Here is a 17545-nt window from a genome sequence, read left to right on the forward strand (position 1 = left end):
TTGTTGTCCAATTTAAATGAACTTTGGCAGATAAAAATTATGTAGTTTAGTTTTTGAAGATGGTTAGAACTTACGTAGACCCTGACCAACATTAACTTCCCCCGCAATGAAGGGATCATTTAAAAAAAAATACTTTATGACTGCCCTTGTCTATCTATTCCTTTCATAATCTTGCCAAGAAGCCTAGAAGGTAGGAGACTCTTACTCTCTCCTGATGTCTTTTCACCCTGTACTGTTTGAGCTGCTCTTCCAGTCGCCTCCGAGCCTGAAGTCTGATTTGTTCTTCTTTCTCCAAGGGGAGAGGAGAATCTGCTGAGCCTACAAAACAGAAATGGCCTTTAAAACAACCAATAGCGCCCTCAAAATAGGTAAAGACAAAAGCTGAAGAACAAAGACGGTAAAGTAAAGTAACTGTAGATGTCCACAGTTGATCCCTAAAGTGACTGTGGTTGCCTTAATGCTATTAGTCATGGTTGGAGAAGAAGCATAAGAAGGTGAGAGGAGGTGGAAGATGTAATGACACAATGATCACAAAACTCTAGGCAATGTGTGGCTAACACCACCAAGTAGGGGTTTGCCTGCTCTGAATAGGATTGTGAGCATTTACCAGCAATCAGAGCAGAACAGAAAAAATGAAAACAACCCACAACTGAGAGACCAGAAAGGTAGAATGACTCCACCAGTACCTGTTTCTGAGCATCCTCTGAGAGACAAGGGAAACTTCCACCTTTTAACTAGCTTACCAAAGAGGCAAAATAGCTTCCCCTGGCCTTCATCACTTCACAAAAGACACTACTATCCCCACATAAAGGTGCCATATGAAACAGCACTGCCCATAAACTGATTGTGCTGAAACATTTAGGATAAAATAACAAACAAAAATCAAGAGTCTAGCTTCAAAGTGACCTCTACAAGTAAAGTTGGCTTGTGGTTTGGGCAAAACCACTAGACTTCATCACAAAAATAATTGTGCTACTTGTTAAACACTTACTATGTGCAAAGCACTGTTCTAAGTACCAGGGCAAATACAAGAAAATCAGGTCAGACCCAGTGCCTGTCCTGCATGGACCTCACAGTCTAGGCTGGAGGGAAAACAGACATTTCATCCCCATTTTACAAACGAGGAAACTGATCTACAGATATGCCCGAGGTCACATAGCAGACAAATATTGCCAACTTGTACTTCCCAAGTGCTTAGTACAGTGCTCTGCACACAGTAAGCGCTCAATAAATACGACAATGAATGAATGAATGAAATGACAGATTTGGGATTAGACTACAGGACTCCTCTCAGGCCAGCATTCTTTCCACTAGGCCCTTCTGCTTCTAAGATAATATGCTGCAGAAGTAAAGCATAAACAATACAATGGAGGACAGACTAATTTTGCTCACATTACAGGATAAAGATTCTCAGGATTTTTATCAAGGGACATTCAAAATGAAAGTGAATTCATTTGGCCTGGAACTCCTTCCGCCTTCACCTACGACAGACCACCACTCTCTCCACCTTCAAAACCGTACTAAAAATAACATCTCCTCCAAGAGGCCTTCCTCAGCTAAGCCTCAATTCCCCTTCTCCCTCTTCCTTCTGCATCACCTTTGCACTTCGATTTGTGCCCTTTAAGGACTATTCACCCACCCTCATCCCCACAATGCTTATGTACCTCTCTGCAATTAATTTTAATGTCTGTCTCCCCTTCTAGATTCCTTGAAGGTAGGGATTGTGTCTATCAACTCTGTTGTATTGGAACAAATACCACAATTATTATTACTAGTATTAGAAGCACTTGAGTGGTTTTCTTTATGGTATCTGTTAAACACTCACTATGTGCCAGGCACTGTACTAAATGCTGGGGTAGATACAAGCTAATCAGGTTGGACACAGTCCATGTGCCACATGTTCAGGGGGCTCACAGTCTTAATCTCAATTTACAGATGAGGTAACTGATGCACAGAGAAGTTAAGTGACTTGCCCAAGGTCACACAGCAGACAAGTGGCAGAGCTAGGATTAGACCTTCTGTCCTTCTGACTCCCGGGCCCGTGTCCTATACACTAGACCACCCTGCTTCTCTCTCCTTGACAGACGTGTGACCTTGGGTAAGTCACTTAACTTCTCAGTGCTTCGGTTTCCTCATCTGTAAAACGGGAATCAAATACCTGTCCTCCCTTCTCATAGACCATGAGCCCTGTAAAAATAATAATAATGGTACTCGTTAAGCACTTACTATGTGCCAAGCACTGTTCTAAGCGCTGGGGTAGATACAAGGTAATCAGGTTGCCCCACCTAGGGCTCACAGTCCTAATCCCCATTTTACACATGAGTTAACTGAGGCACAGAGAAGTTAAGTGACCTACCCAAAGTCACATAGCTGGCAAGTGGCAGAGCCAGGATTAGAACCCACGACCTGACTCCCAAGCCTGTGCTCTTTCCACTAAGCATGTTGCACAGGGCCTGTGTCCAATGTGGTCATCCTTCATCTATCTTGTATCCGAGTTCAGTGCTTGGCACAAAGTGCTTAATGAACATTACAATTATTGTTGTCATTGCCAGTAGCCTCAATCATATTTATTGAGCGCTTACTATGTTCAGAGTTGCTAGACACATTCCCTGCCCAAAATGAGCTTATAGTCTAGATGAGGAGACAGACATTAATATAAATTACTCATATGTACATAAGCTCTGTGGAGAGCAAATCCAAGTGCAAGGGTGACGCAGAAGGGAGTGGAGAAGAGGAAATGAGGGCTTAGACACGAAAGGCTTCCTGGAGGAGATGTGCTGAGACAAAAGAGAAAGGTCTTCTCAAACAGAGTTGCTATAGATGTGAGATACCATTTTCAGAAGCTGCCGGATTGGATTGGGGTATATCTGAAAAGATGATCACAATCCAGGACAGAAGAGCCTTTCAGCGTTTTTTTCCCAGTGAATTTTTCATAATATTTATAAGAATATTATGAGAATCCCAAACATTCATGTTTAAGCAAAGATCAATGGACATTACTCTTCAGGGGCGATCCCAATATTAGTCTGCCTTAATATATCTTATCCCAAATCCTCTCAAGGATTTTGTCAGTATGCAATGTTATCATACATTATTTGATCATTACAAAGACCACGGCGGCCACATGAATTCTATATTCCAGTTCTTCTACTGAACAGGTATGCCCAGTGTCACTACCACGGCCACTTGCTTCAGCATCCAAGTGCATTATTCCTTGTCTTCCGTAATGTGAGGTCAACATGGCCAACACACAGGTCAATGACACCAACAAAACAGCAAAGAGCTAGCGCATGTGATTTACTGTGAATGGGGAGTGATTAAAACAGGCATGTCACACACAAAAATCATTTGATCCAACCTGAAATTATTTCTCAAAGACTGCAAACGGATGAAACAAAATAAAGCTTTATGCAGCAAAAGAAAAAGGGTGCTACAGTAAACAGATGCTTACACAATTGGGTTTCTTGCATAGGAAGACTTAGTTTGAGAGACTGCAAAGCTTCTTTTCTAAGGACTATGCCCTCAGTACTAGATCCCTGAGACTTCTTTAGGTTGTCATGGAAACCAGTCACACCTGGAGATGAATCTGGACCATATGGGGTGCTGGAGAGTCCAAAAGACAATGAAGGATCTGGGAAATGAGGCGCTGGTCCGTTCTGACAGATGTCCTCTTTGCTGGGTATCTCCATTATTTTGCCTTCATTTGGCGCCTTATTCACATTAATACTGGCACCTGCAAAAAGAAGGCAGCTTTGGTGGTTATATTACTCTAAATTCAAGATCACACCATTTCCCCCTCAACCACACAGACACAAACTGTTTTTAAGCTTCAAAAAGTGTAGCTAGTGCCCCAAACTATAACTCACTCTTCTTAAGAAGAAAAAAAATATTTTTTTTAAAAAAGACTAAATATCTTCCTAAATCCTATCTTAGCTGAACCCAAGGTCTTGGGAATACTGAGGGAAAAATTGAGATTTTTTTGTGATTTGCTTAAATACCACACTTTTTCAATAACATAAAAATATTTAAAACCACTTCATTTATATGGTGCTTGATTTCAAAGAACTGCACAAACTCGAACTTTTCAAGCCCATTTTAAAACGGAGAAGACCAAAGCTCAAAAAAAGCCTGGTGACTGACAGGAAATTGGCAGGAGCAGGGATCTGAACCAAGAACACACAGCAGTCGGCCTTCCTGATCTGCCAATACAAACCTCTACATTCCCTAAGGAAATCACGATATGGAGTGGATCAATTTCATCTATCAGATGTGAGAACACACTCACTGACTACCCCAACACATTTTTATAGTCTCCCAATGAATCAATTACCGAAACTAGAGTAGTGTTTTGATAGCCTGCTGCACAAGATCACAGCTAAAGCCTATTAGAATTCCTGATTTTGAAATTGAAAATTTTTTTCTTAGGAATAAAGAATTCCAAAAGACAGAAAGAACTACTGGAAACAACAGAAACTGTCAGCAACACACTTTTTGAACTTTTACCTGTTCTGATGAAAAGCCAACACACAAAAAAGGGACAAATACTAAAAGGGCCCACAAAATATTTGCCCTAAATCCAATAATAAAATCAATCGTATTTATTGAGCATGTACCACTCAATATGATCATGATTACGGCATTTATTAAGCACTTATAATGTGCCAACCTCTGCACCCAGTAAGCGCTCAATAAATGCGATTGAATGAATACAAGGAAATCAGGTCAAACCCAAACCCTATCCCACACAGCCTCACAGAGGGAGAAGAGGTTTGCTATTGAAACTTTCCTTGATTTACAGAACCAAGAAAATCCTGTTCTAGAGTGTACTAGTCCTGAAGTGAGGACTTGGAATACATTTTAGATGCTGCAGTCAGACTGATCTGATGAACTGTCTTGCAGTTCACAAACCTCACCATTTATTGAACACAAAAAAAAGTGGGGTCAGGATAGGGGTCTGGGTCAGAATTCCAACCCACTCGGAGTTCCCATTTCCACTAAGGATTTCAAAGAGACGGTTAAAATGAATAATAAGCCCTTTCTGCCTCACTGGGAAGCACAGGAAGGGAAAGACATAAGATATTACCTGTCAATCAGGACCATGTGCTGAATGCGGGGGGCTGGGGGGAGGCGGGGGGAGGGGGGAGCTCTGGGCCGGTCTAGCATTATGTGGCTCCTCAAACTTAACCAGCTGCTCCAATGTGCTGACTGTGTTACCGCTGGTTGGGACCAAATGGAAGGTTTTCTCAGACAGCGTCTGGTTAGAAGTGATTATTTTGAATTGCCTCCTTTGGTTTTTATAATTGGTACCTAAGTTCTTATGGTTTGAAATTTGTTTCTGTTGGCCACCCCTGTAACAGTGAATAATCCTTTAGGGCAGGGAGGAGACTTTTGCTTCTAGTGTAAATTTTCAACACCCACGCAGTATTCTGTGAAAACCAAGTGCCCAATAAAAATGGAAGGAGAAGAGGAACAGGAGGAGGATGATGATGATAACTCAGATGAACAAAAATCCTCTCCAAAAATACACATGATCCAGGCAGACATATCCATTGTGCTATAGCAGTTGAGTCACTTACCTTGCTTTACTACATTCATAAACCTCAATTCAACTGGCTAATAAGGGTTCTTGATTTGTTTCATACAGGGTTCTGCACACAGTGAGCACTCAATAAATTCAGAAGCAGTCCTGAATTCTCTTCTGACACACGATCAGTTTGCCAATTCAGTTTTCTTATTTGAAGATGGAGATTAGACCTACCCACTCTCATCCCCAATCCACATGGCTGCAATCTTGCAGAACCTCATGTGATGGACACTTCCCATCAACAAATTCACCCTGTGTCAGATCCTGCCCGCCTCTTCTGACACTGCCTCTCACCATACCCTGATGTGGGATGTCCAAAGAACTTTCCCTAATTCTGCTGTGACATTCTATCCGAAACTCATACTGAAATCCCACACGGGAGAAGAACTGATTGCACCAGACCAAGAATATACTCTGAAACATACTCAATTTATGGGATTTGAGACTTGACACTGTATGCAACAAATACAGGTTCTATGTATGGAACAAGAGTGTGTCACCATTTCTAGTCTTCTGGTAGTTGGGGCTGTAAAAGGACCACCTTTTCACATCAGGAAAAGCAAACAGTAAATCACCACTGCAGACTTGTAGAAAATAATAAAACATTCAATTTGATGAAATGTTACAGCATCTTCAATCTAGTACCAAATATCAAAGACTGCCAGTCAGATTTTCCAAAATGCGAGTGCCCCAAACAAAAAAAAATCCCACTACACAATCCTTAAAGCAAAGTACCAATGGCAATTAACAAGATCACAGAGTAATCATTATAAAGTACCCTACTGTAGATTATCCGGGAGTAATTCCACTGCCTCAGCAAGGACTTACAGTTGATCTCCTCTCTTCTGTCGGGCTGATCGAGTGGCGTTTCCGAGACGGAGGAAGAGACGGAGGAAGGGCCATCGCCGGCACCGTTCTCAAAGAGGATCTGTGATTCAGCAGATGGAGAGGCCATGGTAAGTGTGATCCAGACCGCAGGCACACATGCAGCGGCTTGGGAATGAATTGCTGCTAGTAAGTCCTGTAGCTCTCCATGAGAGTCGGCAGAAGTCAAAAATGAGCGATCAGAGGCCCAACACCAGTGTTTTCACTTGCTGCTGTCTGGTGAGTAGCTGAAGAATTCCAGGGTCTAAAAGTGCCTGTGGCCAAATAAACAATTACCAAGACGCTTGATTCTCAGGAAACAAATGCATTTTTTTTAAACAAATACAGTACTGAAAGAATCCAGACCCAGAAGTAATACTTTCAATATAAAGCATTGCCTAACGCTTTCTGGATACATTTTCCTATCACAGTTCTGAGACACAAAATGATTGGGTAGGTGAACCAATACGCACAACGCGGCATGCCTACAAAACTCAAGGCTCCACTAATTATCACTGAAAATCCCAGAGTGTGAATGAGGCTCAGGGCAACACCCTCTGAGTGGGCCTTTAATTTTCCCTCTGAAAGTGGGGTACTCCACTTATTACTGAACAATAATGTCTACTAACATATTCCTCTCCAACAGAAAACAGCTCAACTACTGAAAAGATATTTCCATTAACACCATCGGAAAGTTTCAAGGACTTTTCTCAAAAAGGATTTACAAACATTCATTAATTAACCCCCAACCTGAATGAATTAACCCTCAATAAAATGGATAAATGTATCCCTATTTTACAGATATAGACAATAGGTCAGAAAAAATTAGTAATCCGTGCAGTAAGTGATTGCACCAGGATTAAAACCCAGAAATTCTTGCTTCTCACTATGCTCCTTTCACCAGAAAAAAAAAATGACACATATAATTTTGTTCTTAGTCTTTGTTCATTAATGGAAATACGAGAATTATTATCAGAGGGCTGAATTTGATCAATGTATGCTGTATCCTGGAGGCACTATTTAACATTCAGAGCTGTGCTTTTCAAGTGCATGCAATCTTAACTTCTGCTCCTACTGGTAGATAGCTTGCACAGTTTGACATTGTCAAGGTAAAAAAACATATTTTCCTAAAGAAGTTCACTCTGTTCAGTGTTATCTTCTACACAGAGGACTTCCAAACTATTTCATCAGCCCCAACTTTTTTCTATGTGTCACCCATCTCCTCCTGCCTAGGTGTAGTTTTGGGTCTTCAAGCTCAGTATGTCGAAAACTGACAAATCTTCCTACCCAAGCCTTCCCCTCCCTCTGACTTTCCCATCCCTCTTGATGGCCATTATCCTCCCCACCTCTCAAGCCTGCAACCCTTGGTATTTTCCTCCACTCCTCCCTCTCTTTTGACCCACATATTCAGTCAGTCACCAAATCCTGTCATTTTTTTCTTCACATCTCTAGAATCCATCTCTTTCTCTCAATCCAAACTGTCATCACTCTGGTCCAAGCACTTGTCACATCTTGACTTGGTGACTGCATCAGTCTCCTTGCAGACCCCTGCCTAACAGTCCCTCCCCTCTCAGTCCATTTCTTCATTCTGCTGCCCGGATCATTCTTCTAAAACAGTGACTTGCATACATCTCTCCACTCAAAAACCTCCGATGACGGCCACCCAACGTCCACATCAAGCAGGAACTCCTCACCATCGGCTTTAAAGCACTCGATTCTCTCTCTACTCATCTTTGCTCCTCTTATGCCGCCTACTCACCATTACTTGCTCTCCTCTTTCTCACCATTGCCCTCCAGTTTGTGTCCTTTCTGCCCAGATTCCCTCCTCTTCCCATCTGGCAGACATTGCTCTCCTCATTTTCAGAGCCACACTAAATTCACCTCTCGTCCAGGAAGTCTTTTCTGACTAATCTCTCATCTCCTCACCTTACTGTATTATCTATGCACTTGAGTACTGAAACCCCAACACCTCTCCCCACAGCACTTAGGTACATATATTATTAATGTTGTTATTAATAATAATAATAACAATAGTAATTGTGGTATTTGCCAAGCACATACTATGTGCCAGGCTCTGGGGAAGATACAGGATAATCGGGTTGGACAAAGTCCCTGACCCACATTAGGGTTCACAGTCTTCATCCCCATTTTATAGACAAAGGAACTGAGGCACAGAGAAGTGATTTGGCCAAGCAGACAAGCGGAGGAGCTAAAATTAGAACCCAGATATGCCATGCTCTTTCCGCTAGGCCACAATGCTTTTCTGTCTTTATACTTGGCTGCTTTATGTATCTGTCCCCCTGCTAGACGGGAAGCTCCTCGAGGCAGGGATCACATCTGCTAACACCATTGTACGCTTCCAAGCAAAAGAACCCTTCTTTGCCCAGAGTAAGAGCTCAATAAATGCCATTAATTGATTGTTATTCCAATAACTGAGTTGTTGGGTACAGTCCCAGATTCAAACTAAAAGTAGCAGACTACATATGTGGTAATCATCCACTGCATAATCTATACCAACATATGGAAAATAGGATAGACAGGACAGATGCCTAGTGGACAGAGCATAAGCCTGTCCTTATTAAGGGTCCTTAATTCCTACTCTGCCACTTGCCTGCTGTGTGACCTTGGGTGAGTCACTTTACTTCTCTGTGTCTCAGCTACCTCATCTGTAAAATGGGGAATAAGACTTTGAGCCCCATGTGGGACACGGACTGTGTCAAACCTAATTAGCTTGCACCTACTCCAAGCGCTCAGTACAGTGCCTCGCATTTAGTAAACACTTAATACCATAACAAAGTAGGAAGAAAGAGAGATAAAAACAAATAAAAATAGTTCCGGCTTCAACGTAAATATTCTTGAAAGCAATCAACCAAGAAAAATGTACAGCATTTCTCTTCAGTCATCTTCCTCCTTCTCCAAGAAACATTTAACATTAAAGCGGTAGGGATATTTCACAGACAGATGAGAGAGTCATTCTGACGGGAAGAGAAACTAAATTGGGCACTTTCTGGCATAACACTTTTCAGTTTATGAATAGCACATACTAAAATGCCAGGTCCGTTCCTTCCAGAGGGTGTCACTGGAACAGGAGGCCTCCAAGCATTTAGGTTGGGGATGGAAAAAAATTCAACCTCAAGGATCAAAACAAAAAAACCACCACTCTGTCTCTATTTCATGCAAATAGCAACGGTTAGGATGGGTCCCTGACCACTTCCGAAAAACTGCGATTTAATACACACAAGTGGCGCCGCTTTAAAGTACAAGTGTCGTACGAGTGGTGCTGTCTTTCCAAATACATGATGCTTCACAAACCGTATCAATCCCGAATTCCGGCTGAAACTGAATTTATTTCGCATAAAATCGCTTGCCGTAATGGAAGAGCGCTTCCAGTCTCCATGGCTACTTCCTCACGAAAATACAGCGTGACTAAAATTAGCTCATTAGTCACACTTTCCTGACGGAATAAACAAATGCTCCGTTTCTCGAGCCTCTTCCTTTAGGGGTCAACCCCAGCAGTCGCACCACAACGAGAAACGTCAGGGCGAATGTTTACTAACTAATGGGATTAGCACACAAGCCTCCGAGGTGGCCCGGGGACAGCCCTGACACACTCCCTGACACACTCGCCCCGTCTAGGGAAACCCCCCTCTCACCTCCTCCCATTGCAAACTTTAATAATAACAATAATGATGATCTTTGTTAAGCGCTTACTATGTGCCAAGCACTGTTCTGAGCGCTGGCACTGCTGTAGCACTAAAAACCACGTTCTGGCTGGGTTGGGGGGCTGGAGGGTGGATCCCAAGCAGCATGGGAGTCAGAGGTCGTGGGTTCTAATTCCGGTTCCCCCACTGGTCGGCTATGTGACTTAGGGTAAATCACATAATAATAATAATAATAATAATAATAATAATAATAATAATAATAATAATGGCATTTGCTAAGTGCTTACTATGTGCAAAGCACTGTTCTAAATGCTGGGATAGATACAGGGTAATCAGGTTGCCCCATGTGCGGCTCCCACTTTAACCCCCATTTTACAGATGAAGTAACTGAGGCCCAGAGAATAATACTAATAATAATGATGGCATTTATTAAGCACTTACTATGTGCAAAGCACTGTTCTAAGCGCTGGAAGTGAAGTGACTTGCCTAAGGTCACATAGCAGATAAGTGGTGGAGTCGGAATTAGAACCCCTGTCCCTTGACTCCCACGCCCGGGCTCTTTCCACTAAGCCACAGTGCTTCTCCACTTCTCCGTGCCTCAGTTACCTCATCTGTAAAATGGGGATGAAGACTGTGAGCCCCATGTGGGACAACCTGATTACCTTGTATCTCCTCCAGCGCTTAGAACAGTGCTTGGCACGTAGTAAGTAAGAAAAGCGGCGTGGTATAACAATAATAATAATAACGATGGCAGCACTATAATGCTAAGAGCCCGGGCTTGGGAGTCAGAGGTCATGGGTTCTAGTCCCGACTCCGCCACTTGTCAGCTGTGTGACGTTGGGCAAGTCCATTCATTCATTCATTCAATCATATTTATTGAGCGCTGTGTGCAGAGCGCTGTACTAAGCGCTTGGGAAGTACAAGTTGGCAACATATAGAGACGGTCCCTACCCAACAGCGGGCTCACAGTCTAGAGAAGCAGCGTGGCTCAGTGGAAAGAGCCTGGGTTTGGGAGTCAGAGGTTGTGGGCTCTAATCCCGACTCTGCCACTTGTCAGCTGTGTGACTTTGGGCAAGTCACTTAAGTTCTCCGTGCCTCAGTTACCTCATCTGTCAAATGGGGATTAAGACTGTGAGCCCCATGTGGGACAACCTGAGCACCTTGTATCCCCCTCCAGCGCTTAGAACAGTGCTTCCCACACAGTAAGCGCTTAACAAATACCATCCTTATTATTATTATTAGAAGGGGGCGGCAGACAACGAAACAAAACATGTAGACTTCACTTCTCTGTGCCTCAGTTCCCTCATCTGGAAAATGGGGATGAAGACTGTGAGCCCCACTTGGGACAAGCTGATCACCTTGTATCTAGAGAAGTAGCGTGGCTCAGTGGAAAGAGCACGGGCTTTGGAGTCAGAGGTCATGGGTTCAAATCCCAGCTCCGCCAATTGTCAGCTGGGTGACTTTGGGCAAGTCACTTCACTTCTCTGGGCCTCAGTTACCTCATCTGTAAAATGGGGATGAAGACCGTGAGCCCCACGTGGGACAACCTGATGATGATGATAATAATAATAATAATAATAATGTTGGTATTTGTTAAGAGCTTATTATGTGCCAAACACTGTTCTAAGCGCTGGGGGAGATACAGGGTCAGCAGTTTGTCCCACATGGGGCTCACAGTCTTAATCCCCATTCACAGATGAGGTAACTGAGGCACAGAGAAGCTAAGTAACTTGCCCGAAGTCACACAGCCAACAAGTGGCAGAGCCAGGATTAGAACCCACGACCTCTGGCTCCCAAGCCTGGGCTCTTTCCACTAAGCCACGCTGCTTCTCACGCTGCCACACTGATCACCTTGTAACTTCTCCAGCGCTTAGAACAGTGCTTTGCACCTAGTAAGCGCTTAATAAATGCCATCATTATTACTATTATTATTATTACCCCAGTGCTTGTCACATAGGCCTTCCCAGACTGAGCCCCCTCCTTCCTCTCCCCTTCCTCCCCACCTTACCTCCTTCCCCTCCCCACAGCACCTATATATATGTATATATGTTTGTACATATTTATTACTCTATTTTACTTGTACATAGTTATTCTATTTACTTTATTTTGTTAATATGTTTTGTTTTGTTGTCTGTCTCCCCCTTCTAGACTGTGAACCCGCTGTTGGGTAGGGACCGTCTCTATATGTTGCCAACTTGTACTTCCCAAGCGCTTAGTCCAGTGCTCTGCACGCAGTAAGCACTCAATAAATACGACTGAATGAATGAATGAATTCTAATTATTTTATTTTGTTAATATGTTTTGTTCTGTTGTCTGTCTCCCCCTTCTAGACTTTGAGCCCGCTGTTGGGTAGGGACTGTCTCTACATGTTGCCAACTTGGACTTCCCAAGCGCTTAGTCCAGTGCTCTGCACACAGTAAGCGCTCAATAAATACGATTGATTGAATGAATGAATGAATGAAAGTTGACAACAAATAGAGACGGTCCCTACCCAACAGTGGGCTATATGTTGCCAACGTGGACTTCCCAAGCGCTTAGTCCAGTGCTCTGCACACAGTAAGCGCTCAATCAATACAACTGAATGAATGAATAGTAGTTTGCACTGCTTTTTCCTGAGGCAAAGGGAGACATATTGCAGCACTTTCCCCGGGGTTTTGGGGTGACCCTTTTCATCCATTCATTCAATCGCATTTATTGAGCGCTTACTGTGTGCAAAACACTGTACTAAGCACTTGGGAAGTCCAAGTTGGTGACATAGAGAGACGGTCCCTACCCAACAGCGGGTTGTATGTTGCCAACTTGGACTTCCCAAGCGCTTAGTCCAGTGCTCTGCACACAGTAAGTGCTCAATAAATACGACTGAATGAATGAATAGTAGTTTCCGCTTCTTTTTCCTGAGGCAAAGGGAGATATATTGCGGCCCTTTCCCCCCGCTTTTGGGGTGACCCCTCTCATTCATTCATTCATTTGTATTTCTCCTCATCTCTCCGGTCGTTCTTTCTCAGTCTCTTTTGCAGGCTCCTCCTCCCCCTCCCATCCTCTTACGGTGGGGGTTCCCCAAGGTTCAGTGCTTGGTCCCCTTCTGTTCTCAATCTACACTCACTCCCTTGGTGACCTCATTCGCTCCCACGGCTTCAACTATCATCTCTACGCTGATGACACCCAGATCTACATCTCTGCCCCTGCTCTCTCCCCCTCCCTCCAGGCTCGCATCTCCTCCTGCCTTCAGGACATCTCCATCTGGATGTCCGCCCGCCACCTAAAGCTCAACATGTCGAAGACTGAGCTCCTTGTCTTCCCTCCCAAACCTTGTCCTCTCCCTGACTTTCCCATCTCTGTTGACGGCACTACCATCCTTCCCGTCTCACAAGCCCGCAACCTTGGTGTCATCCTCGACTCTGCTCTCTCATTCACCCCTCACATCCAAGCCGTCACCAAAACCTGCCGGTCTCAGCTCCGCAACATTGCCAAGATCCGCCCTTTCCTCTCCATCCAAACTGCTACCCTGCTCATTCAAGCTCTCATCCTATCCCGTCTGGACTACTGCACTAGCCTTCTCTCTGATCTCCCATCCTCGTGTCTCTCTCCACTTCAATCCATACTTCATGCTGCTGCCCGGATTATCTTTGTCCAGAAACACTCTGGACATATTACTCCCCTCCTCAAAAACCTCCAATGGCTACCGATCAATCTGCGCATCAGGCAGAAACTCCTCACCCTGGGCTTCCAGGCTGTCCATCCATCACCTCGCCCCCTCCTACCTCACCTCCCTTCTCTCCTTCTACTGCCCAGCCCGCACCCTCCGCTCCTCCACCGCTAATCTCCTCACTGTACCTCGCTCTCGCCTGTCCCGCCATCGACCCCCGGCCCACGTCATCCCCCTGGCCTGGAATGTCCTCCCTCTGCCCATCCGCCAAGCTAGCTCTCTTCCTCCCTTCAAGGCCCTGCTGAGAGCTCACCTCCTCCAGGAGGCCTTCCCAGACTGAGCCCCTTCTTTCCTCTCCCCCTCGTCCCCCTCTCCATCCCCCCGTCTTACCTCCTTCCCTTCCCCACAGCACCTGTATATATGTATATATAGTTGTACATATTTATTACTCTATTTATTTATTTATTTATTTTACTTGTACATTTCTATCCTACTTATTTTATTTTGTTGGTATGTTTGGTTCTGTTCTCTGTCTCCCCCTTTTAGACTGTGAGCCCACTGTTGGGTAGGGACTGTCTCTATGTGATGCCAATTTGTACTTCCCAAGCGCTTAGTACAGTGCTCTGCACATAGTAAGCGCTCAATAAATACGATTGATTGATTGATTGATTTATTACTCTATATTACATAATATTACTCTACTTATTTATTTATTTTACTTGTCCATATTTATTCTATTTATTTTATTTTGTTAATATGTTTTGTTTTGTTGCCTGTCTCCCCCTTCTAGACTGTGAGCCCACTGTTGGGTAGAGAACGTCTCTCTATGTTGCCAACTTGTACTTCCCAAGCGCTTAGTCCAGTGCTCTGCACACAGTAAGCGCTCAATCAATTCGACTGAATGAATGACTAGTAGTTTTCAGTTCTTTCTCCTGAGGTAAAGGGAGACATATTGCGGCCCTTTCCCCCCGCTTTTGGGGTGACCCCTCTCATTCATTCATTCAATTGTATTTATTGAGTGCTTACTGTGTGCGGGGCACTGTACTAAGCACTTGGGAAGTCCAAGTTGGCAACATAGAGAGACAGTCCCTACCCAACAGCGGGCTACATGTTGCCAACTTGGACTTCCCAAGCACTTAGTCCAGCGCTGTGCACACAGTAAGCGCTCAATAAATACAACTGAATGAATGAATAGTAGTTTGCGCTGCTTTTTCCTGAGGCAAAGGGAGACATATTGCGGCCCTTTCCCCCCGCTTTTGGGGTGACCCCTCTCATTCATTCATTCGTATTTATTACTCTATTTATTACTCTATACGATACAATATTACTCTATTATTTCTTTATTTTACTTGTACATATTTATTCTATTTTACTTTTGTCAATATGTTTTGTTTTGTTGCCTCTCTCCCCCTTCTAGACTGTGAGCCCACTTTAGACTGTGAGCCCACTGTTGGGTAGGGACCGTCTCTAGATGTTGCCAATTTGTACTTCCCAAGAGCTTAGTACAGTGCTCTGCACATAGTAAGTGCTCAATAAACACGATTGATGATGATGATGATGATGATGAGCCCACTGTTGGGTAGAGACCGTCTCTAGATGTTGCCGACTTGGACTTCCCAAGCGCTTAGTCCAGCGCTCTGCACACATTAAGCGCTCAATAAATTCGATTGAATGAATGACTAGTAGTTTTCGGTTCTTTCTCCTGAGGTAAAGGGAGACATATTGCGGCCCTGTCCCCCCCGCTTTTGGAGTGACCCCTCTCATTCATTCATTCATTCGTATTTATTACTCTATATGATATAGTATTACTCTATTTATTTCTTTATTTTACTTGTACATATTTATTCTATTTTAGTTTGTCAATATGGTTTGTTTTGTTGCCTCTCTCCCCCTTCTAGACTGTGAGTCCACTGTTGGGTACAGACTGTCTCTAGATGTTGCCAGTTTGTACTTCCCAAGCGCTTAGTCCAGTGCTCTGCACACAGTAAGCGCTCAATAAATACGACTGACTGAATGAATACTAGTTTGCGCTTCTTTTTCCTGAGGCAAAGGGAGACATATTGCGGCCCTTTCCCCCCACTTTTGGGGTGGCCCCTCTCATTCATTCGTATTTATTACTCTATTTATTACTCTATATTATATAATATTACTCTATTTATTTTACTTGTACATATTTATTCTATTTTACTTTTGTCAATACGTTTTGTTTTGTTGCCTCTCTCCCCCTTCTAGACTGTGAGCCCACTTTAGACTGTGAGCCCACTGTTGGGTAGGGACTGTCTCTATATGTTGCCAATTTGTACTTCCCAAGCGCTTAGTACAGTGCTCTGCACATAGTAATTGCTCAATAAATACGATTGATGATGATGATGATGAGCCCACTGTTGGGTAGAGACCGTCTCTAGATGTTGCCAGTTTGTACTTTCCAAGCGCTTAGTCCAGTGCTCTGCACACAGTAAGCGCTCAATAAATACGACTGAATGAATGAATAGTAGTTTGCTCTGCTTTTTCCTGAGGTAAAGGGAGACATATTGCGGCCCTGTCCCCCCGCTTTTGGGGTGACCCCTCTCATTCATTCATTCATTCGTATTTATTACTCTATATGATATAATATTACTCTATTTATTTCTTTATTTTACTTGTACATATTTATTCTATTTTACTTTGTCAATATGTTTTGTTTTGTTGCCTCTCTCCCCCTTCTAGACTGTGAGCCCACTGTTGGGTAGAGACCGTCTCTAGATGTTGCCGACTTGGACTTCCCAAGCGCTTAGTCCAGTGCTCTGCACACAGTAAGCGCTCAATCAATTCCACTGAATGAATGACTAGTAGTTTTCGGTTCTTTCTCCTGAGGTAAAGGGAGACATATTGCGGCCCTTTCCCCCAGCTTTTGGGGTGACCCCTCTCATTCATTCATCCGTATTTATTACTCTATATGATATAATATTACTCTATTTATTTCTTTATTTTACTTGTACATATTTATCCTATTTTACTCTGTCAATATGTTTTGTTGTCTCTCTCCCCCTTCTAGACTGTGAGCCCACTGTTGGGTAGGGACCGTCTCTAGATGTTGCCGACTTGGACTTCCCAAGCGCTTAGTCCAGCGCTCTGCACACAGTAAGCGCTCAATCAATTTGACTGAATGAATAACTAGTCGTTTTCGGTTCTTTCTCCTGAGGTAAAGGGAGACCCATTGCGGCCCTTTCCCCCCGTTTTGGGGGGCGGCCCCTCTCCCCTCCCACCGGGCCTGGGGCCTTGGCTGCGGGGACCAGGCCGGGCTCCGGCCGACTGAGCCCGCTCCCCTCACACCTGAAGGCTCCGGGCGACGACGACGGCGGCGGCGGCTCCCGCTCGATCCTCTCCCCTTCTTCCCTTCCCTCAGCGCCGCCCTGACGAGACGTGGCTCCCCGCGGGCGGGGCGGCCCACGGGGGACCCGGTGCGCGGCCCTTACCGTCCCCCTCGGAAACACCCCCCACACACACACCGTCTCGGGGCTCGGCCGCCTAGACAGCTCCTTTCCCCGCAGTTGGTCGTCGCCCCTTGGCCCTCCGACGGCCGAAGTCCAAGGGCGAGGCGGAGATGGAAGAACCCGGTGCCTTTCAAGGGCCGGGACTGGGGGGCGGAACGGGAGAACCCGAGGGGAGAGTTTCCGGGGGGGTCGCTTGAGGGCGCCGCGCTTCCCCGATGGCTGAGGCGGAGGGCCGGCCTGGCAGCGCCCAAACCGGAAGTGGGGCGGCCCCGCTTGGGGCGTGGGGTTCCCCCGGCAGGGCGGGGCCCTCGGGCCG

General features: G+C 44.7%; 1 protein-coding gene across 1 annotated transcript in view; it reads right to left on the reverse strand.

The window, feature by feature from the left end:
• GOLGA3 (golgin A3) overlaps positions 1-17131 on the reverse strand; it is a 55295-nt gene extending 38164 nt beyond the window's left edge. Inside the window, exons 1-4 of the mRNA XM_038762338.1 lie at positions 17069-17131; positions 6413-6723; positions 3452-3733; positions 206-318 (exon numbers count right to left, since the gene is read on the reverse strand). Coding sequence (XP_038618266.1) covers positions 206-318; positions 3452-3733; positions 6413-6539 — 522 coding nt within the window. The 5' untranslated portion in view covers positions 6540-6723; positions 17069-17131. The remainder of the gene's footprint in view (positions 1-205; positions 319-3451; positions 3734-6412; positions 6724-17068) is intronic.
• Between the last annotated feature and the right edge of the window lie 414 nt (positions 17132-17545).

The sequence above is a fragment of the Tachyglossus aculeatus genome, chromosome 21 (assembly GCF_015852505.1).
Source record: "Tachyglossus aculeatus isolate mTacAcu1 chromosome 21, mTacAcu1.pri, whole genome shotgun sequence".
In the NCBI taxonomy this organism is placed as follows: Eukaryota; Metazoa; Chordata; class Mammalia; order Monotremata; family Tachyglossidae; genus Tachyglossus; species Tachyglossus aculeatus.